The sequence below is a fragment of the Toxorhynchites rutilus genome, chromosome 2 (assembly GCF_029784135.1).
Source record: "Toxorhynchites rutilus septentrionalis strain SRP chromosome 2, ASM2978413v1, whole genome shotgun sequence".
Classification (NCBI taxonomy): domain Eukaryota; kingdom Metazoa; phylum Arthropoda; class Insecta; order Diptera; family Culicidae; genus Toxorhynchites; species Toxorhynchites rutilus.
This window is the reverse complement of record NC_073745.1, coordinates 255,877,580-255,901,090: the sequence shown is the minus strand read 5'-3', so window position 1 is coordinate 255,901,090 and position 23,511 is coordinate 255,877,580. Positions and strand designations below refer to the sequence as shown.

The window sequence follows — 23,511 nt, the reverse complement described above, 5'->3', positions numbered from 1 at the left end:
GTAACCTAAAACCATTTTGTATTTCTATGCTATCTGGTGATAATCTAAGGAAGGAATATCTGGTGAATACGACAGGTAGAGTACCAACCAAACTGCAAAAATTGTTAGCCGAATTGTCAAACAGACATAAGGTTTGAAATTGTCCTGGAGGAATTCGACCCCCATCATATTGGATAATTGTGGCCTTGAACTCGTCTCAAAAATGGTCAGGTGCAATATCAGCACTTGGACAGCTCTCGAACTCTACTGAAAGCTGAGATTTAGGCACTTCAACAGTTTCTTAAGCCAACTAAGAATTGAGATGTTGGCATTTTCCGAGCAGAGCCCGTGTGAAAGGGGATTCCATCTGGGAGAGTAGAAGCTCGTAATACAGTTTTTTTCCCAATCCAATCTGACACAGTAAAATGTCGAGCTTTTAATACATCCGAAAAAAAAAAATTAGAGGTACACAGTGTGAAGTCGAAAATTTTAAGTAATCTTTGAAATTACTTGAAAAATCAACTATACAATAGATACAATCAACACTATACAATAGAAAAATAGTAGAACTGTTTCTGGTACTTCTTAAAAATCGGTACAAAAAATTAAATAAAATTTCGTTTATTCTAGTGGAATGCGTGATTCTTTCCTATCAATGGAAATAAATCGATCGCTCTCAATTCATATGGATGAATTTCAGAATACACATTCCAGGGAAGAAGTTCAGCCATATTAAAAAAATATGGATGTTTGACGCACTCAAGCAGCTCAACACTTTTCTTCATAAACACATCATTGAAAAAATATGTATCGTGTCCACGTGGATATTATCTAAAACCCCTCCTCCCCCACCGTGGACAACCGTGGACATTTTCACCCCCCCCCCCTAAGGTTGTCCACGTGGTATGTGGACAGCTCCAAATGATTCCAGTTCTGGAAAGAAACTTATGCGAAAAATGGATCGAATTGGATACAACATCGTTTAATGAAACAAAGCAATATTTCTTCGACAAATTCAAGATACCCGGTGTATTGATGGTACTCATATACCCATTCTAAGGTCTACGGAAAATGAACAAATGAATTGTGATTCCATAGTGCTGAAATAAAAGTATTGTATTTATACTTACATACTTGTACAAATAGATGTAAAGACCAAAGGAAATGCAATTGCAAATTTCTTTTATGTGAGGTTTAGCATTAAAATCAACATTTCATTAGCATTTTCCCATACGACGATCAACCATTTCTTGTCGAGACATTTATTCTCGTTTCGAGTTGAAAATTGCTCGAGCACAATGTTACGTAATGTCAAACTTTGCTCGAAACTCTACTACTGCCTTATTCATTTCGCTCGGTTCGAGCTCGCTTCGAGATTCATAATGGCAAAAGTGGTTGAAACGAACAAAAATCACTCGTTTCGGAATGCGAAATGCCACCCCTGCTCTACAATGTTGGAAAAACTTCACGCTTCAATACACAAAATATCAACAAACCAACATTATACATAACCAACCATAATAATCGTCCGAGTTCAAATAAACAAATTTACATCCTTTGGATACGTCGGGATTTCGTCTAAAAATGCAACCAAGAGGGTAAATTACTGTTTGTTATTATCTTTTCTTTCCTAAACAACACATGACTAGATTCTAAATGTTGACAAAAAAAGCTAAATAAATTCGAAATTAAAATTACTCCATTCCGTGTGACTAGCTTCCACCATCTAAAACACAAGTGACAAATATATCTGTTTTTCTCCGTGACATGACAGTAGTTCATAATAACACCGAGTTCATCTAAGCGTGGAAACACACTAGACGGCTCACCCGCGCGATTTTCGCAATGACAAGTCGCAGCAGGAACTTGAAGTAAAACACATTAAGCGGCTCTCGGCTTATTATATTTTAGACGGATGCAAGACGAGTCTATGATACAAGGTACAACTGTTTGGATAGTAAGCGGATGAGAGATGCGGTATATAAAGACAGAATGGTGGAAAACGGAAGAGGGGATGTTTACCTGAGCAAGAGGGAGAGAGAAGTTGATCACAAACGTCTAAGTGTGATCTGTGTTCTTACGCTACACTGGACGGCTCTCCCGCGCGGATTTTGCAATGACAGATCGCCGCGGGGCCTCGATAATGAAATGTGAATGAGATAAAACACATAAGGCGGGGCGGGTGTGTGCGGTTCCAATATCACTGTTGTAAGGTTCCTCATACGCTGCGGTGGGTCGATGGAGATGATGCGCCGCAACGGTTTTGTGGGAGTATTAGTGTTTATGCGCTTTTGATAGGTGTAAATAAAGCAAGGCAATAAGAAATGTACTCTCAGGTGAGCCAATACGTGAAAATCATTCTGCGGTCATGTAGCTGTGGATACTCGAATTCCATCCAAATTGTCGAGAAATGCAATATTTTAGACGTTTGTGATCAACTTCTCTCCCTCTTGCTCAGGTAAACATCCCCTCTTCCGTTTTCCACCATTCTGTCTTTATATACCGCATCTCTCATCCGCTTACTATCTAAACAGTTGTACCTTGTATCATAGACTCGTCTTGCATCCGTCTAAAATATAATAAGCCGAGAGCCGCTTAATGTGTTTTACTTCAAGTTCCTGCTGCGACTTGTCATTGCGAAAATCGCGCGGGTGAGCCGTCTAGTGTGTTTCCACGCTAAGTTGTCACGACGGATGAACTCTTTCGGATTCTACCAGCCGGGTGCTATGATTGATGCTAGGATCGTTAGCAAAATCTCAAGCAGAACTGTCAGTGGGATACCCAATTCATATGAAAACAAGGGGAAAATGTCAGTGGGATACCCGATATGTTGGCTCCTGTCAGTTCAATGGGGGTTCTCTGAAGACGTCACCCGGCTGGATTCTACACATACGGTGGCAGCCGTAATAAGGTTGTATCAGCCTGAGGGCATCCGTATACTAGCACATAGGATTTGACAGCGTCAAACATGTCCGGGTCGCAAATGCAATTTGCGACCACTGTCACTCGCGAGAACTGCCAAACTCTCAAGCTGGTGTAAAACAAGGCACTTAACATACTACCAGGTGGGTCAAAACGTGAAGTGGTTTTCTGCAGCCATTTAAAAAATACACAAAAGTAAATTAAGACGATTGAGCACAATTTGTGGAATATACTGATACTTTATGAAATACTCATTGCTATATTCATTATATTCATTACGTTTTTACGTTCAAACCCTTTTATTTCACTTAAATTCTTTCAATTTCTTAAGTTGGTTTACATTATAATATAATACTACATTTCAAGTGATCAACCTAGGGTTCTACGTTTTATATTATCATTCAGACCCTTGTGATCATCATGATCATTACATTTCACATAAATTTTTTTTTCAAAAAACATTTCTTTTTTTAGTTAGCGAATGGGCGCACCTTGTTCCATAGATTTGCCTTGAGTTCGCCGAGTAATTTGATAGGTTTGGCAATGACAGCTAAATTTGTAGCACATCTTGACTCGCGGATCATATCCCCTTGCCCGGGGCTTGGGTTGTATACAATTCACTCCGTTTTCACCGTGAAGTGACGTTCGTGATCAGGCCCATTGTACATTCAAAAGTATCAAAAGTATTTCTTCACGACAGTGATTTTTAGTGAAAAAAAAACACAAAATACTACAAAATTGAATATGATAAAATCGAAAATGCAGTTACCTGAAAATTCACTAATATTTTAAGGGTCAAATCGACACCGATGATCGCTATTTTGAGCCCGTAATTCACCGATGCAAATGCGTAACACTTCATTAAAGACGTACTTTTTCTTTTTTTCAAGGGTGCTGCTATGGCCGCGGGCCGCGCTGTTGGCTGCTGGGACATCGAAAATGTGAGCGTCGAAACCAACTGTACCTCCTTCAAGCCAGAGATTTCCGAAGACGAGCGGGACATGAGATACAGCAAGTGGAAGATGGCAGTCGAGCGCTCCTTCGGATGGGAAGGAAATACAATGATCTAAGCGTATTTCTGGATAACACAAATAGTTTATTATTTACGCTTGCAAAAGACCAAGCATTTACACGTGACTAAAATGAGATGGAGGATAATCAAGGAGGAAGTTTAGTGTTTCCACAGTTCTCTGTCCATTTTTTTTCTTCGAATAAAATATTTTATGAATTGTTAACTTAAAATAAAAAATAACAGTAACTGCTCAATTCAAGTCAACATTTTTTGCTTCTGAACCCTGTTCAACCTTTTGCCATTTTTATAAACGTAATAGTTCCGAAATATATAGGTGATTTCGCGCATATTGAACCCTAATGACAATATGTACAAAAGGTCGGAAAAAGTGAGGGAATTCCGCAATAGCATAGCTGAATTATACACACTAAACGAATCTTTTCGTTTTCCTTTTATCTAATGGCAGAGGTTCTGTTAGATGAACTGTATTTATCTAGCTCGGCTTTTCTATAGCAATAAGAATTTTGAAATAGCTACAAATACAGCGGTATAGTTGTTTTAGCATACACTCAGATAGTTTCTCGCACGCCGCCAACTTCAATGTAACTCGTCCGAGCCAGCTATCTCTTCTGCGTGAGCTATTCCACCGACCGCGCCCTCTTCACCGTCGATAGCGATAGCCGCTGCCACCATTGGACGAATTGCATCCACGTCCGGTTCGTTTGAAATGTCGAAATGACGCTGGGGAAGTGGATTACCAGCTAAAAAAAACCAACACTATGCTGCATTCATATGCTAACAATCTTACGAGAACCAACACACCTGAATCTAGTTCAAGAGCCGGATCAGCCGTTGCTTCCGCTAGGTTAGTAACCGATTTAGATTTGACGCATTGGAAATCCACGTGACGGCTCTTTGCTTCTTCCTTCTCCCACGACATGTGAATAAACGGCCGCTGCAAATAGTTGTAGATAACCTCGACCCGACCGCTGGCACGCTTTTTTATTTTTTCCTTATACGTTGGATAACCTTCGATGCCGAGGCGAATTTTTTTCAAGCCCCGATCCTTCAACACCTGCTTGGCCACTTCACGATTCTCGATGTACTTAAAAAATCGATACATCGCGGTGCTCGACACGGTTTGGCAGTATTCTTCGCCCATCTGAGGAGGATACTCTTCATCCCAATCAACGACGTCATCTAGAAATTAATGATAGATGGTTTACATTTTGAATTGAATATGATTATCTGATTTTAGTAAGTTTCGCTCTTATTATTTCAGTGTGAAATGAAATCTCTAATGTCTTTCGACGCATTTGTTTCCTGTTAACGAGACGGTTCACTTAGGAACAGTTTAGAAGTTTCTAATATTCGATAACACAACTGCAGCTCGTTTTTCGAAATTTACTCAGTTTCTTCAGCGATTTTGTCTTCATGTCATTGATATTTGCATTTGATAACTTCGCGCAAATTTCGCATAACTTCGATATAAACTTTTCCTTAGTCATATAGCAGAAAGTTGTGGTACACTTCTCCATTGAAAATCGAAAAAATCTTTTTACGGTTAAATTTGTAAATCTCTCTCTCTCTCTCTCTCTCTCTCTCTCTCTCTCTCTCTCAAAAATTTCAAAAAGTTACCCTATACAAAATGTTCACCACCTCGAAAAAACACCCTATGCCAAATTTCAGGTTAATCGGACTTAAGGGAGAGTGACGCAAAGCGGTCAAAGTTTGACTTTTTTGAAAATCGAAAAATTATCCAAGGGGGAGAGTAAAAGAAATCGGGGGTTTCGAAAAAAATTGCATGACACGTTAAGATTTACAGTTATCTCAAAAAAAATTTTTTTTTTCATACAAATGAAACACAAATTTCTACATAACTCGAGAATTGATCAAGCAAATGAAATAAAATTTGGCATGTGGAGGTTTTAGGGTGCAATAAATGTTTCTATGGTAGTTAGACACTCCACCCCCCTCTCTTAGGGGGGGCTGTCATACAAATGAAACACAAATTTCTGCATTACTCGAGAATCAATCAAGCAAACGAAACCAAATTAGGTATATGGAGGTTTTAGGGCGCAATAAATATTTTCACGGTGGTTAGACACTACACCCCCCTCTCTAAGGGGTGGCTGCCATACAAATGAAACACAAATTTCTGCATTACTCGAGAATTAATAAAGCAAACGAAACCAAATTAGATATATGGAGGTTTTAGGGTGCAATAAATGTTCTCACGGTGGGTAAACACTCCACCCTCCACTCTAAGGGGGGGCTACCATACAAATGAAACACAAATTTCTACATAACTCGAGAATTAATCAAGCAAATGGAATAAAATTTGGCATGTGGAGGTTTTAGGGTGCAATAAATGTTTCTATGGTAGTTAGACACTCCACCCCCCCCTCTTAGGGGGGGCTGCCATACAAATGAAACACAAATTTCTGCATTACTCGAGATTTAATCAAGCAAACGAAACTAAATTTGGCATGTGGAGATTTTAGGGTACAATGAATGATTCTATGATGGTTAGACACTCCTCCCCCTTCTCTTAGGGGGAGCTGCCATACAAAGGAAACACAAATTTCTGCATTACTCGAGAATTAATCAAGCAAACGAAACCAAATTAGGTATATGGAGGTTATAGAGTGCAATAAATGTTTTCACGGTGGTTAAACACTCCACCCTCCACTCTAAGGGGGGGCTACCATACAAATGAAACACAAATTTCAACATATCTCGAGAATTAATCAAGCAAATGAAATAAAATTTGGCATGTGGAGGTTTTAGGGTGCAATAAATGTTTCTATGGTAGTTAAACACTCCACCCCCCTCTCTTAGGGGGGGGGGGCTGCCATACAAACAAAACACAAATTTCTGCATTACTCCAGAATTAATCAAGCGAATGAAACCAAATAAGGTATATGGAGGTTTTAGAGCGCAATAAATGTTTTCACGGTGGTTTGACACTCCACCCCCCTCCCTTTCTAAGGGGTGGCTGCCATACAAATGAAACACAAATTTCTGCATAACTCGAAAACTAATCAATCAAATAGAGCCAAATTTGGCATGTGAAGATTTTAGGGGGCACGAAACGTTTCTATGGTGAATAGACACTCCTCCCCTCTTTCTAAGGGGAGAAGAGGGGAGGGATCCGTATTTATTCTAACGGAGTAACGGAGAAACATTTGCAAGTGGTTGAAAAACCTTGAACGAGAAATTTGTCTGAAAAAAATCTGAAATTATAATGATGAGTTTTAGTAGAAGTACTAAGAATTTCATAGTAAAAGGTAAATTCAACGGGGTCGATTAGAAGATCAATCAATGAACAGTTCTGCGATTGGACTCATAAACTTGCGCTTAGTAAGAAAATGTGAATGTTTGAAGGTATTGATAACAAAAAACAAATTCTGGGAAGAACGAAGTTTGGCGGGTCAGCTATTTTTTTTTATACCTCGATTTTCGGTGATTTTTCGTTTTTCAAAAAAACTCTAATTTTAACGTTTGTGACACTAGTAAATGAAGTCCGAACGAGCTAATATTTTGCATAGGGTATATTATTGTGCAAATCAACATTTCGTAGCAAGTTACGAAGGAAAAATCGAGATAACTATTTTATTATCACCCTAAACCATACTTTTCGTTTTGCATGCCAAAAAAGTCCCAGAGTGTCGATTTTTGACCAAAAAAAATTCCGAGATGATACTAGATCTCGACGTTTCATGCAATTTAAAGACATTTGGCATCAATAAAAAATTTTCAAAAACCTCAATTTCTTTTACTCCCCCCTTGGGTGATTTCTCGATTTTCAAAAAACTCAACTTTGACCGCTTTGCGCCACTCTCCCTTAAGTCGGATTGAGCTGATATTTGGCATAGGGTGTTTTTTGCGAGGTGGTGAACATTTTTTATGGGGTACCTTTTTGAAACTCGAGATGACCATTTTCATTTCATGCGAAAGTAACCTCAATTCGTCTAAAGCTAGGGGCATCGACGAGGTACTGGAAACTTTATCGAATAAGCACAATGAATTATTGAAATCCTTCAGATCACACATGCTTGGATAGCAAAATGTTAATCACGCTGTTGTCATCAATCCAGATAATAACATCAGCTGGAGAACACGTGAGTCAATTATTCGAATTAATATTGGAGCTCGATGGATTTTTATTATCGAAAGATGATTCAACGCAGCTAGGGCAACGTCATTCTACGATGTCGTGGGCTGTGCCAACAATTCATGGTCGGCATGTACGCGAAGGTAGGAGGCGTGATTCCTACAACACAATCGACAGAAGCAGCATGAGGACGAATAAATTCACCTGCGAGAAGCTATCAAAAGCATTGCCGACACAGCTTTTGTGTCTGATAATGTTTTTATATTATGGATAAAGTTTTAGCGGAAATGTAGTTGAAAAATATAGAAAAAAAAAAGTTGAGTTAGGGCCATGACTATGTCTCCTCTAAGTATTCAAATAACATGAAGTAATAATCTTCATTCAAATTTTAACAATGTAAACTTGCTTTTGGTCTGCTAATCTGCATCTATTTTTCATCAAGGCAAGGTTGCCACAATTCCATAGATCGGTTAAATTTGAGTCGAACAGATTTCAGAATGCAAAAGTCGATTTCGTTCGAATCGTGGAATCCGATCGGCTTTCAGACCAATCGGATTCTGGAATATGGGTTAGCGTATGATATTGTTCCCACGAACATGGTTAATGACCAATGCGGTGATCTGAAGCTTTTACCGCCTTGCGTTGCAGGTGGAAAACACGATCACAAGGATAGGTGGACATCCAATACAAAAACGAAGAAACGGACAACCAATGACAAGTATCAGTAACGCAGACGTTGAAGGACTAAAAATTGTTGGGAAGTACCATACTCACCTCAGCTGAGCACAACATTCAATGTTTATATTGAAGTCCGTGATTAAGGGAAGCAATATGGCTGTGTTTCAAATTCAGAATATCGATGTGACTACTTCTTGATTGAATGACAAGGACGAAATGATGCGCCAACAAATTGGTCGGTATACCAGCACCAATGAAGTTGTCTGTCATATCTTTGATTTCGCAATTCATGAATGGGACCTAACAGTCATGAATTTGGCTGTCCATTCAGTAAACCTATTTTTCACTACTGTGACCGTAATTGAACAAAATTCATCTTGATATTCTTTATTTCATTTTCTATATTGAGACAAAAATATATTTCTTTCTTTCACTTCACATTTTATTATTAATTTTTTTCTTATTTACATATTAACGCTTTACAGCAAACACATCAGTTCTTCTTGAATGTCGTTAACGTTCCCTGTGGAACTTTTGCCGTCTCAACGTATGCATTAACTAGCGTCATTTATTAATACTTAGTTGAGATTTCTTAAGCCAAATAAGACGCCTTGAATGTATTCCGTTGGGCAAGCTCTAGAATACGCGTGACCACAGTACAAGTCGAAGGAAATTTCTTTGACGAAGAACTCCCCCGGCCAGAACGGGAATCGAACTCCGCCACGGGTGCACAAACACATCAGTTACGTGAAATGAAATTCATGAATGATTTGATTTTTTTATTGTTATCGGCGGTCATCGTCTAAAGCGCTTAATTCCTATGTATGTCATAGCTCTTATTGACACATATTCGTTTGATCTTAATCCACGAGACGTAAAACCCACAAACATACTTACAATACATTAGTTACTGTGTAGCATTATCCTTAATCTAATATCCTTTCCCACGCATATTTCATCTCATTTCACACTTAGTGAAATCCAATTATCCAATTTCCCAAACCCTCGTTAAACCACAAGTCATAAAGTATTAGTCACCCGCTATACGCTGTACGACCGACGGAATAACATTCAAGTACCATAAATAAACACGACACTTGTAGCCACATGTGTACGCTTAGCCACACAGCGCAAGTGTCCGATGTTATGTTTACGACCCACTTAAGCCACGCTTGCTCAAGCAAAGCGGAAGGCTGAAACCCACAACATTTTTTACCATTTTTGTCTGTCCTCAGTCTATCTCTTCCCATTTTTCTCTTCTGGTCAGATGCTCCGCCCAGTATTATCAATAAGGTATGTTTGTGGAGAGTTTAAGCGAATGAATGTAAACTAGTATTTAAGAGACATGTTTGTACTGTTGAATAGTCGTTGAATATACGTGATGCGTGCTAACTGCACGCCGGAACAGCTATTGTTTCCGTGATCCTCCCAATCCATGGTGGGATAGTCAGTGTTCCAAGCTTTATGTAGAAAAAACAAATGCATTTAAAGCTTTTAGGAAACGTAGAGCCATTGACAATCTTCAAACTTATTTAGACCTTGAAAATCAATTTAAAAACTTGACCGAAGGGAAAAACGTGCTATTGGCGAAATTTTGTGGGAGGTTTGTCACGAGAAACGTCAATGAAAAAATTATGAAAAGTGACTCGAAACATGAGAAATTGCTCTTTATCGAATGGAAGCGAAGAATATTCACATCGATGAATTTTGAATTTTGCACGGAAGGTTTGTCCTGATTCCGTTCCCGTGCAAGTTCGAGGTATACCACAATATAAGTGCGACCTTGATTTCGAGTTTTCGATGATAGAATTCTCTCTTACTCTCCTTTATTGTAACAATTCTGCTTCAGGATCGGATAGAATTCAGTTCAACTTGCTGAAAAACCTCTCCGATGTGGCGAAACATCGCTTGTTAAATTCATTCAATGAGTTTCTGAAGCATAGTATTGTTCCGGATGATTGGAGACAAGTACGAGTTATAGCTATTCAGAAACCCGGAAAACCCGCATCCGACTTAAATTCGTACCGCTCCATAGCAATGCTGTCTTGTATACGGAAGTTGTTGAAGAGAATGATCTAGTAGCCTTGATCGATGGGATGAAACAAATGGCCTGCTCTCAGATACACAATATGGTTTCCGCAGGGGCAAGGGGACGAGTTGCTTTCTTCAGGAATTCAAATGGCTTACGACGAAAAAAACAAATGGCTTCAGTATTCTTGGACATAAAGGGGGGCCTTTGATTCAATTTCAAAAAAGGTGTTGTCAGACAAATTACACTCTCGGGGTCTGCCGCCTCTATTGAATAGTATGTTATATAACATGCTTTGTGAGAAACATTTGAACTTTCCTCACGGAGGGCTAATGTTTAAGCCCCCTTTTGTACAACATCTACGTAAACGACATTGACAATTGCCTTACACAAAACTGCAGCTTGAGACAACTGATGGAGTGGTGTCTGTCGTAGGATCAAACGAATCCGACCTGCAAAAACCCTTACAAGATACATTGAACAATTTTTCAACCTGGGCCATTGGTCTAGGGATTGAGTTCTCCACGGAGAACATAGATGGTCGTCTTTTCTAGGAAGCATAGACCAGCAAAACCAAAGCTTCAACTTTTGGGTAAATCGATCACTCATGCTATGTCATTCAAGTATCTTGAAATCTTCGACTCCAAATGTACTTGGGGGCCCATATTAGGTATCTGAATTAAAAAATGCCAACAGAGAATAAACTTTCTCCGTACAATTACCGGCACCTGGTGGGAAGCCCACCCCGAAGATCTTCTAATGTTGCATCGAACAACTATTCTCTCAGTGATGGAGTATGGCAGTTTCTGTTTTAAATATTATTATTGCGTTAGAATCTATGCCCTCAACGCATACCATGAGTCTCGAGGTTTTGGCAAACGTACTCCCACTAAAAGATCGCTTCAATTTATTATCTCTTCGGTTCCTCATCCGGTGTGAGGTTATGAACCCATTGGTGATCGGGAACTTTGAACAGCTAATCGAGCTAAATTTTCATTCTCAGAGCACTCATATCATGAATTCATCTCCATGCAGGTTGTTCCTTCTTCGTATATTCGCAGCCGTGTTTGTTTTCCTGACTACATCAATTCCTCTGTACATTTTGATCGGTTCATGAAACAGAAAATCCGTCGAATTCCGGATTATCATCGAACGGAGTTTGTTCCAAAAATCTTCGATGCAATGTGTGGCTGTATCAATTGCAATAATATGTACTTTACTGATGGGTCCTCTATGAACTAGTCCACAGGATTTGTAGTGTTCAACGAAATTTTCAGCACCTCCCACAGTGTCCTTGCTCAGTGTGTATTGCTGAATTGGCAGCGATACACTGGGCGCTGGACAACGTCGCCTCACGACTTGAACACTATTACATTGTAATATTTGGTCAACTTGAATTTTACATTTTTTTTTTTGAGAATTATTTCTCTATTTTGATGCTGATATTTGCGCTTCAGTTCACAAATTAGCGTTCAAGAAAGAATAGCAACACTTGGATATTTTGTACAGTGAATTCATCGACTTTATTTGAACAAGGCTGATGTAGTGTTTGTTGAAGAAAGGCAGCGGATCTTTCTCCAGGAATACATTGACGTGTATGTCTTGCTTGTTGGCGATTGAAGTATCGCTTTTTCAGCTGCATGCCAAACCGGGGATTTTTGGAGAACTTGTATAGAACCCGAAATTGAACTTTTACAATTGTTTTTAAAACGAAATTCATCAAATTAATAACACCAGCCACGAGTATTCGATTGTTTGTAATTTCAAATACATAGATATAAAATTTATATTATTTTCAAATGTAAAAAACTTGAGAAAGCCTGAGAAAACATCCTCAATATTATGTTACTTTATTGTAAATTGCAGAAATAAAAAATTACTTACCGTCAGAAAGCACCACTACGTGACACTCACGATCTCCGCGCTGGGCTGACGCCACCATCAGTGGCAGTATCAGCGACTCGAGAAACACCTCGAACTGCTCGCGAGCACCTTCGTTGCTAAGTTCGTGAAGCAAACCGCGTAAATTTTGACATCGAATCGTGTCAGCAGTGAACGGAATCAGTAAATAGTCACACGCTTCGCGCAGCTCCTGAACGGAGACAGTTGGCGGACAGCGAATAACACCGTTTCTGTAGTACTCGAGAATCGACCGGAACACAGTGTGTGAGATTCCCTCGGCCACTTCGTACTCTCCCCGTTCGTTAGGATGTGTAAACTCAATACACGAGCTGAACATACGACCAAGCATCGTGTTCGGATGTGCGGTAAAGAGCGATGGGTTGATTGAGAATGTAGTGTTGTCCACAACCAGAGTGATGCGTTCCTCGCCATCCAGGAGTTTCTTCATCGCGGACGGTTGTTTGACCATGGACACCGAACTTTGTTGCTGATGGGCTTGTTGATGCATTAAACGATTATTCCTGGAGAATATATTGATAAATCTAATTATTTTTTTTATCGATTGGGGCCAACATCAAGGTCGCGAGAGCCACTTAGTATCTCATTTATATTTGTGTATTACATTTTGACACCATAACTTAACGATTTCTTTATAACGTGTAGCGTGTGTGTGGACCTTTTCCTTTTTGCAGCTTAAGATACTTCAAATAACAATAGCCACTAGAATTTGAACAGATCTTTTTTTTATTACATTTGGAGAAAAATCACCCTATATAGCGCCAAGCGTTCGAAAAATACCTTTGGAAAGCAACCATATGGTAATGTTTTTGCACACAGAGGTAGCCTTATATTAGGCTGTCAAAAAAGTGCTGCGGTATTTCCGCGAGGTGTCGTTGTAAGCGCGTAGTTCTAGTTGTATTCATTGTATCGAGTCATACTATAGCTTGTTGTTCCATTACAGTTTCCATTTCCACCGCACAACGATGGTTTCAACGTTTTCGTTCTGGTGTAGAGGTCGTCGAAGATGCGCCACGCGAAGATGCGAAAATTGCGACAAAATCGCTGAATTAGCCGAGAAAGACCGGCATAGTAGCAGCCGTAGCATCGGCCAAGAGCTGGGGATAAGTCATCAAACCGTTATTAACCATTTGAAGAAGCTTGGATTCACAAAGAAGCTCGATGTATGGGTGCCACACACGTTGACGCAAAAAAACATCTTTGACCGTATCGACGCATGTGAATCGCTGCTGAATCGCAACAAAATCGACCCGTTTCTGAAGCGGATGGTGACTGGCGATGAAAAGTGGGTCACTTACGACAACGTGAAGCGCAAACGCCAAGACGGTCGAAGCCCGCTGAAGCGGCTCAGACGGTGGCCAAGCCCTCATTAACTGCCAGGAAGGTTCTGCTGTGTGTTTGGTGGGATTGTCAAGGAATAATCTATTATGAGCTGCTTCCCTATGGCCAAACGCTCAATTCGGACCTGTACTGCCAACAACTGGACCGCTTGAAGGTAGCACTCATGAAGAAGATGCCATCTTTGATAAACAGAGGTCGCATTGTCTTCCATCAGGACAACGCCAGGCCACACACTTCTTTGGTGACGCGCCAGAAGCTCCGGGGGCTCGGATAGGAGGTTCTTTTGCATCCGCCGTATAGTCCGGACCTTGCACCAAGTGACTACCACCTGTTTTTGTCCATGGCGAACGAGCTAGGTAGTCAGAAGTTAGCCACAAAAGAGGCCTGTGAAAATTGGCTATCCGAGTTTTTTGCCAATAAGGAAGCGAGCTTCTATAACAGGGGTATTATGAAGTTGGCATCTCGTTGGGAACAAGTCATCGAACAAAACGGCGCATATTTGACTTAAAACAGATGATTGTAACTAATTTTATGAACAAATGAAAATGAAAAAAAAAATACCGCAGGACTTTTTTGACAACCTAATATAATAGTTACCGCTTATCACCAATTTCATTCAATTTTGTATAATTTTATTGAGCAATAAATTCGATTTAAAGCAAGTATATCTAGGAGGTGTTTTCAATTTCAATGAAAAAACTCAATAGAATACAAAAATATGTGTAAAATGATTTCTAATTCTAATGGACAGACAGATGGATAGACACCTTATACTAGAGATGGGCAAAACAGTTCACTTTGATGAACGGTTCACTCATTAACCGTTCATCTAAGTGAATCAGTTCTTTTGAACCGTTCTTTCGCTCTTTCGTTCAGCGGTATTAAGAACAACATAGAATGTTAGCTGGAACCCAACATCAATAGACAGCTATTAATTGATATCGTTGGATTGGATAGTGTACGTATGGGATTTCTATTTTTGAAATTTTGTGGAGAAAGATAAGCTGCTTCTTCTTTAAAAGTCGCAAACTGTATGTGAAAATATGTTTGTCGGTCGACAAAAGTTTATGTAATAATTTGATGTGCACAAAATATGTGCAATTTTTCATATTCTCTTTTTGGACAACACACAGGTTCCATGTAAGATCATATTTCATAATGTTCATTTAGGGGAAAAATCAGCAGCGATTTTCACTAACAATAAATCATACAAACAATCACGATAACACGTATACGCAATAGGCCAAACAATGAACAAAGCAACGAAAAAACTTTGCCCTCACTATAAGATTTTATGTTTACCTAATTCATGAATCGCCCCAGCTTCCCCCAGATTTTTTTTCTGATAATCAGGAAATATATGAATGTTACGCGGAATTGAAAGAATACATGTAATTGGAAATATATAGTTTTGCTTTTAAAACTACGAAAATCTAATTTAATTTTTAACACAAAATTGAGTATACATTAACGAAACAAACCCTGCGTTAGATGCATTTTGCTCATCATGACAATATCGTTTTATTTTCCTTACAAACGTTCTCGTTATATTTGTCCATTCAGTCCAGCGCAAATCAGTTCAGCTGTACTCGTTCGCCCGCAAACACTTCGTTCTCAAACAGTTCGTTCCCAAACAGTTCACTCTCAATCAGTTCTTTCCCATACAGTTCACTCGCAAACAGTTCGTTCTGAATCAGTTCGTTCACAAGCAGTTCACTCTCCATCAGTTCACTCTCAAACAGTTCACTCGCAAACCGTTCTTTCGGAATCAGTTCGTTCACAAACCGTTCGCTCGCAATCAGTTCGTGGGGAGAATTACCGTTCTTTGAAAAAGAACGACCGTTCGTTCACTCTTTTCGGCGAACTAGTTCGTGAACGGTTTGCCCATCTCTACCTTATACTGACCCTGACATTATTTGGAGAGTATTTCCGGATCGATTTAGTCGCATCGTGCTGTGTCTTAGGTTGCAGCTGATCATGCTGCAGCTGTCTTAAAATATCACACCAAATGTTCTCTGCAAATTTTCGATGCGCTAATTTACCGCACAAGTGTAGTTCCGGGCCTAAGAGGAATGGTAGTCTCTGAAACACCACAAAAAAGTCACAGGAAGGTTGTATTCGAGACACGACCGCATAGTTGACGTTGGATTCCATTGGGATATCTGTTGCATGCTGATTTTGGATATGTTTGAAGAATTACATTGTTAAACTCTTTGATAATGATTTAGTGGCCCTGAAAAGGGCCGTTTTGTTTGGTTGTTGGGAATTATTTGTTAACTCCACCAGTGTTTATAACCGAGTGATGATTACAGAAGGATGGTGATTAATCGTTGGATGATTCGTATCAGGATAGAAAATGCCAAAGTGGAATGAGATATGACGAAAACCGACCTCTGTGAACCTAGACGAGATGGCTCCTGTGTTCTGTATGGATGAAATGGCGTCAGAGAAAAAACTCACCTATGTAATATAAGACAATTATCATTATCGAACACAATTATCAATTTTTGTCACCAGAAAAAAAAACATATTACTTTATTATAGAGAAAATATGTTTGAAATGGAAAAGGTAATTTTTATTTATTATTTTTACTTTCTGAGTGTTTATTCAACCCATTTTCATTTTCGCTGTAAACCCAACGGAACACCTCAATGTGAATTTTAATTGGACTAACAGCACCTAATACGATATGTAGAACATATCGACCACGAGGGTATTTACATGTTCTTCTTCTTCTTCTTTTGAATTATAAAGACTTTAAACTCTGGGAGTTCATTCGTCCCTGGTGTTTACATGCTGAATTCCTCCAGACACCTTGAATTTAAAATCTCTGTTGGGGAATACATGTCGGTTAAAACAAAAGCTGTGCAATCATGTATGTTTCAACATGTATTTGCAATGCCGATTTCCCACAGGCAGCTTTGTTTTCATGTCTCTGTTAGCGAACATATTTCGGGGGGAACAAGAGTTCCCTCTACTTTGATGTATTTGCAATGCCGATTTCTTCGTATCTTCAATTTGGACCAATCAGAACGAGGTATTTTCGCTTGGGAATTTTTCGATTGTTTGATAGTTAGTTTCATATAATATATTATTTTATCCATCGTGATGAATTGTTATAGAGTGCTCAGACCGATTGATGGAAATATCTCGTAATGCATTAGGAAACAACTGACCAATAATTGTAAGTACATGGGCCGTCAATTTCGACCAATCAGAAGTGGGTATTTCCGTTGGGATAGGGGTTGAGATTTTTCAACTGTCCGATAGTTAGTTTCAAATTTCATTCGAGTTTTCAAATTTCATTCGATGTGAAAAATTGTTATGGAGTAACGAAATCGATAGACGCAAAAATCTCATCAATTCATCATAAAATGACTGAGCAATGAGCATTTGAAATTGGACAATTTTCACGATGTGCTCGATTTTCGTTTTTCAAATAGTACCACAATATGTTCCCGAAAGACGTAATCCTACGCCAAAAGGGTGTATTAGAGAACCCTAAATGCATAGACTTCGAATCCTAGTTGGCTTCTAGAATAAATCGAGTAATTTGCAGGTTACCTGAATAAATCGCTGTAGAAAACGACTGCAACAGAAACAACCACTCAGAAAAAGTGTAATAGGCTAGAAATATTGTGGCGCGGTACACCCATACCTCGTTTTACGGCCTAGATCCGTTCTACGAAACTTAGCCGCAAAGCGAAAAGTATAAGGAATCAATTATTATAATACAAATTCAATCGGATCGGTGTCAAGTTTATAAAATATGTAACATGGATTTTTATTCAATTGCCATTTTATCTTTTTATTTCATTTAAAATCGAAATTACATACATAACAAGTACATTAGGGTGCCAGGGTAATCTCGAATTTCAAAAAGTTACCACATAAAAAATGTTCATCATCACGAAAAACAACCCTATGCCGAATTTCAGCTCAATCGGACCTAAGGGAGAGTGGCGCAAGGCGGTCAAAATTTGAGTTTTTTGAAAATCGAAAAATTACCCTAGGGAGAAGTAAAGGAAAACGGGGTTTTCGAATTATTTTTTTTATGTCAAATGTCTTAAAATTGCATGAAACGTCGAGATCTAGTGTTATCTCGAAAAAAATTTTTTGAGATAACTGTAAATCTCGATGTGTCATGCAATTTCAAGACATTTGGCATCAACATTTATTTTCAAACCCCGATTTCCGGTGATTTTTCGGTTTTTAAAAAACTCAAATTTCAACGTCTGCGACACCAGTAAATGACGTCCGAATGAGCAATGATATTTTGCATAGGGTATCTTATCGTGCAAATCAACATTTCGTAGCAAGTTCCGAATGAAGAATCGAGATAACTATTTTTATTGGAACCCAAAACCATACTTTTCGTTTCACCCTACTGTACATTCTGTAGGGGAACTCTATCTATCAGCCCGTTCCTGAGGGGAAGACCGGCACCTTACTAGAAAACTCTAATCAACTATGTTTTTGAACACTGTACATGTTAGTATTTATTATTTAAGACGTTCTAAATCAAATCCAACCCACCGTGATTCGTCAAATTTTAGAATATTAATAAAAACAAATGCGAGTGATGTGCAACCGGATGTAATTTTTCGGTAGTGAAATTTAAGCTCTTATTCATGAACGAGGTTTCAAATCCTTTTACGTTGTTTTACAGTTTGTCACCTGAATGGTTGGCTATCGCTGGGATTCGAGTTGAAAAGTTGAAACATTCTCCTTAAAAATGTATGCTGTTGGGGTAAGACCGTCAGCCTTTGAGTGGAGTGGTTTGAGGTGCCGCATGATAGATTTGCCTAATATCAAGTTCCTTTGTTTTCCATAGTCCATGTTCACCGGAGCTTGTTCCGACCATATCTCCGGAATCAGTTGAGCGATTCGAACCATATTCGATAGTGACATCTAGAATTAGAATACCTCCCATTTGGCGGTTGCTACATTCAAACTGGTTCAGCTGGCGTCAAGTATATTCGTTGACAAATTTAGGACGCCGGTGTTACCCCCATGGGGTGCCTGTTTCACCCGCACTGGTTGGTGAGCTCTGTTTTTATTTCAGCTTTGAAAATTGACTATTACTTGAAAAATTGCCATTAGAAAGCACTGAAATATCTTATATCGCATGGAAAATAATCTAGACAATGATTCTGTGAGGAAAACATAACAATATGTGCCCTCAGATCTCTCAAAACAATACTTTCCCTTATGGGGCCGGGCTTAGGTTCAGTTCCTCTACAGTCATATACCGGGAATTTGTAATTATAAATCTTCCCGCTGAATATTTTTAATTTTTTTAACTTGATACGACTGTCAGTGGCCTTAACGTAAATTTGAGCGCGATCTAAACAAACCTAAACACAGACCATGCAGGGAAAGTGCATATCGAATGCATATAACCAGTGGCGTCGACTGGGTGGTGCGGTGGGGGCGGACCGCCCCCGGGTGCACGATTTTAGGGGTGCAGAATGAACCGAATTTATATGAAGAAATTGGATAAATAAAATTTCTGACGAGGGGGTGGGGGTGCAAATCGACTCTTCCGTCCCGGGTGCGACGGAGACTCGACCAAAACAGATAGGTCCTATTGAAAAGTTAAGCGTGATTTCTTCACACTTTGGAGTCTGAACCTTTCGTAAAAAAATTGTTCGCTTGGCGCCGGCAACTCAAATTCGGATTACTTGGCTTAACGCAGTCCGTTTTTGACATCATCGGGAAATTATAAATTGTTAAATATTACTAATCTTATCGTTAGTTCTCATAAGGCGTCGTGCATAAATTACGTAACGCTAAAAATCCGGATTTTGGACCCCCTCCCCCCTACGTAACGCAATTTCCTATCTCTAATATACAGGAATTAACGCAACCTCGTCGACCCCCCTACCACCCCCCCCCCTTCCTTTTGGCGTTACGTAATTTGTGCACGGCGACTAAGTTCTCAACTCTGTTCCCATACTTTCATAAAATTTCGAAGATATGCATGCGTAAATATTATAAACCTGTCCATGATCCCCCGCAATGTGTGTTTTACACGGACTACAAAAGCAAGTACACAACGCTTTGGCTCGGTTATTCAAAAATGCATTGGAAGATATGCCTTCATATCTTCTGCTCACTGAATTTCTACGCATGACGTTTGATGATTAGGCCAAATGCTGTCATCAAAATTTCTTGTAACGAAGAACATAATCTATTACAATGCATGTATTGGTGTTACATGGCATTTGTTCAAATTCTTTACTTACAAAGCAAATATGTTGAATTCAATTAAATTCGAAAATTGTTTCGTTCAATCAATAATTTAATACAAACAAATGATTACTAAGCCACGGTAGTCCCACGTCAACCTTGTGGTTATATCATATATATATAACCCACCAATTTTTCATATTACTTTTCTTAAATGGCTACGATTTCACAAAGTATTGAAATTTCATAAATTTTCAAAAGTTCATATCTCCATTCTAAAGAATCTAGCCTCAAACCGTGGTTCAAAAGCCTGGACTTGAGTCGGGACTTTATTCGAATCTTCTCCCGACTCGTCTCCGATCACTGTCAAAAACAATATCTGCGTTTGTGGTCAAGGTTATCACGACATCGAGCATGTTGTTTGGTCGTACGAAATGTATTTTGTAGCCAGATCGAATTTAGAAAACTTTCTTCGAGCCCGAGGGAAACAACACAGTGTCCCCGTGCGGGATGTGTTGGCTCGGTTAGACCTTGATTACATGTCCCAAATCTTTCTTTTCTTCAAAACTATCGATGTTTAATCGATGTCCATGTTTAATCATCAGTGTTGTCCAAATTTCCTTATGTCACTTCGTCTCCCTGATAAAAAAATTGTCACCCTACTAACCTCTAGTAGTCCGCGAGTAATCGGTTCCCCATCCTATTAACCGTAAAATAAGCAAAATTGAAAATATGCTTCAGAACTAAAATTAGATATAGAATTTGGCTCCTTTAAACTTGTGAGCCTGTACAAATAAACCATTCATAAAAAAAAAGAATCCGAGAGACTGCACCACTATATGTCGAATCTTGTTGAATTAAAAGGGTTTTCTAACAAAAGTATATGTAGAAATATCGAAGAGACTCGTCTTTGAAGATATTAATGTTTAAACATAATTTTTTTGGAGGATGTTTCAATGGTGTATTTGGAATGTATTTTTTTCTAAATGGTTCAATAATTGCCCAATAATTTTGCCGTTTTTTTTTTGAAAAATAACAATGTTTCTGCATAAAAAATAAAACTTATAAAAAATCAATCGAAATTAAAATTGGTCATATGATAATGAAAATTGTGATTTTGGGTAGTTGCCAGCACAATTACAAGGTCTCAAAAAATCGGAGAGGGTCGGATCAGCATTTTGGCGTGGAATTGCTCTGTTGTAACGTCATTCGAAAAGTCATGTCTTCTAGCATAATTAATTAATAGTAGGGATGCCAACAGCCTTACAGAATCCGAGTATTTTTTTATCTATTAGAGTTATGCCTTCTAATAACTTTTGAGAATACTGATCATTAGCGACGAAACTGTAATAATTATCATATTCATTGTGTGTAGGGGGTCTCCGTAGCCACATTGGTTGCGCGTTCGCTTAGTAAGAGATCGATCGTGAGTTCAAAACTCAGGGCCCCCATTGACCATCTTTGTGTTGTTACAGAATAACTACGTCCACGCAACAATCATCAGCGATGGAGATCGATCCACGGTCGAAATAAGATCGATTCATCCAACTGCTCTGCTCTGCAGAAATATCGGGCTGCTGTTCTATAAATAACTCAACAATGGATCAACGACTGTCTCCGCTGTCCAGTCTGTGGATAATGGAAGAACAGATAGAAAACTCTTTCGCCTAAATGGCTATTGTGTAAATATGTACCATTTGCAATGGTATAGAAGGGAATACTCTAAGGGTAGGTTTAGACTAGTGATATATTCATGTGAAGAAATATGATGAGATTTATAGAAATCGCATCAACCGTTTACACTAGCGAGAACTTCTATAATGGATATATTCTTATTTTCGATGAATTTATTCACCTGAAGTAGAACTGCATCCAACTTTAGTGATTTCTCACCAGTGAGAAATTCACAAGCGTTTACATATGCTGAATTTATTCAGGTTATATATACCTCGAATAAGTGTATCATATTTATTCTCACCCGTTTACACCTATTTTCACGGGAATAAATCCATCTATAGCTATAGATCTCCCTAATGTAAACCCGCCATAACGCCGAAAAATGGCAACTGTGTAATGTGCTAATTATAGATATGATAAATATGTGACACGTACACGATTAAAATTCGGCTCTGTTACAGCTAAAATGCTAATGAGCCTAAAATAAACAAAAGGGATAAAAAAAAATATTCATTGTTCAACAGTTGGCCAGTCGTTAGTTGAGTTAAACTTCTGCCATAACCAACACAACAACCTTCTATGGGACAGATCTCAGATCGCCAAACCTGCACCCTGAAATAACAATTTATCCCAAAATATTATATTTGTTCAAAAATCACGCTAGTTTTAAGGAAACCCGGTTTTACTCCGTTGTTTTCATAGTTAGAGCAAAAATGAAAAATAAGGACATTTGAAGTATTTTCTTTGAGTCGTTATGCCTCACCTTTTGTAACAGCACACCGTAAAGACAGCAATTTGAAGCATCAGGACACAGAAATGAACCAAACTTCAACACTACACTACATTGGGGACAAAACACCCCACGAAGAGATTTTAAAATTGTATCCACGGTTTTCTTTTTGTTGACTATTTGAAGCGTCAGACAACAAAAGGAGAACGAGATATGATATGCTCACGTCTGTCAACTCTATGTGTGGCGCACGTCCGTCGAGAATGAAAAATCATTGCTTGTATTAGACGGGACGTCGATACTCACCTTGCACGGTTTTTCATGATCCGACGGCGTCGTTCGTCAGTCTCGGTGTAGTCTTCGGTGTTACTGCTGCTGTGTGAACTGTCGTAGTCGTTTTTGTTGCTAGCTACAACAACGCCTGCTGTGGTTCCTGGGGAAGCACCGGGCGAGGATGAGGAGGATGTCGAGGCTTGTTTGCGTTGCTGTTGCAATTCCATTACCAAACGTTTTAACCAGCCTCTGAATTGCACAAAATACCGCGTACAAAATAGGTCGAACTTATCCACCGCGATTACTAGTTACGATTCTCTATCGCTTTGATGTTCGGAGGAGTATCTCGTATTTTTTACCAAATTATCAGTTATGTACGAACTGTATTCCGCATCTCTGAAGGAGAACAATGACGAATCCGTTTATGAAATCATTTCACCATACATGGATTTACTCACGGATTACTTTCGATTTTTTTGTCCCCAAATCAGCTGACCCAAACTTGTTCAAAAACCCAACAAACGATATTTGACTGGCGTTCCACAGTATCAGTGAAAAATCGAAAAAATGTTCGAGGAAAAATTTCTGTTTGCAATTTTTTTCTTGACCAGCGAATTCATTCTTTTGTCTTGATTTGAAA

General features: G+C 38.9%; 2 protein-coding genes across 5 annotated transcripts in view; one reads left to right on the top strand and one right to left on the bottom strand.

Moving 5' to 3' along the window:
* The window catches only part of LOC129771236 (glycerol kinase), a 9,942-nt gene extending 5,770 nt beyond the window's left edge, over positions 1–4,172 (top strand). For all 4 annotated transcript variants that reach the window (XM_055774673.1, XM_055774672.1, XM_055774671.1 and 1 more), the window contains exon 4: positions 3,792–4,172. In XM_055774673.1, coding sequence (XP_055630648.1) covers positions 3,792–3,971 — 180 coding nt within the window. In that variant the 3' untranslated portion in view covers positions 3,972–4,172. The remainder of the gene's footprint in view (positions 1–3,791) is intronic.
* On the bottom strand, positions 3,182–23,511 carry LOC129771237 (BTB/POZ domain-containing protein 10). The gene is made up of 5 exons (XM_055774674.1): positions 23,330–23,511; positions 22,905–23,267; positions 12,622–13,160; positions 4,736–5,113; positions 3,182–4,674 (listed from the first exon to the last, which is right to left on the bottom strand). Exons 2-5 carry the CDS (start codon positions 23,096–23,098, stop codon positions 4,511–4,513), a joined length of 1,275 nt encoding a protein of 424 aa, XP_055630649.1. The 5' UTR covers positions 23,099–23,267; positions 23,330–23,511; the 3' UTR covers positions 3,182–4,510.

What these genes read in the sequence shown, in the direction of transcription:
- LOC129771237 (XM_055774674.1), bottom strand. Translation starts at nt 23,098, where the DNA reads ATGGAATTGCAACAGCAACGCAAACAAGCCTCGACATCCTCCTCATCC. An exon ending in CGTAGTGGTGCTTTCTGACG is followed by an intron (nt 5,114 to 12,621) that starts GTAAGTAATTTT and finishes ATTAATTTCTAG; the next exon opens with ATGACGTCGTTGATTGGGAT. An exon ending in GGCTCTTGAACTAGATTCAG is followed by an intron (nt 4,675 to 4,735) that starts GTGTGTTGGTTC and finishes GGTTTTTTTTAG; the next exon opens with CTGGTAATCCACTTCCCCAG.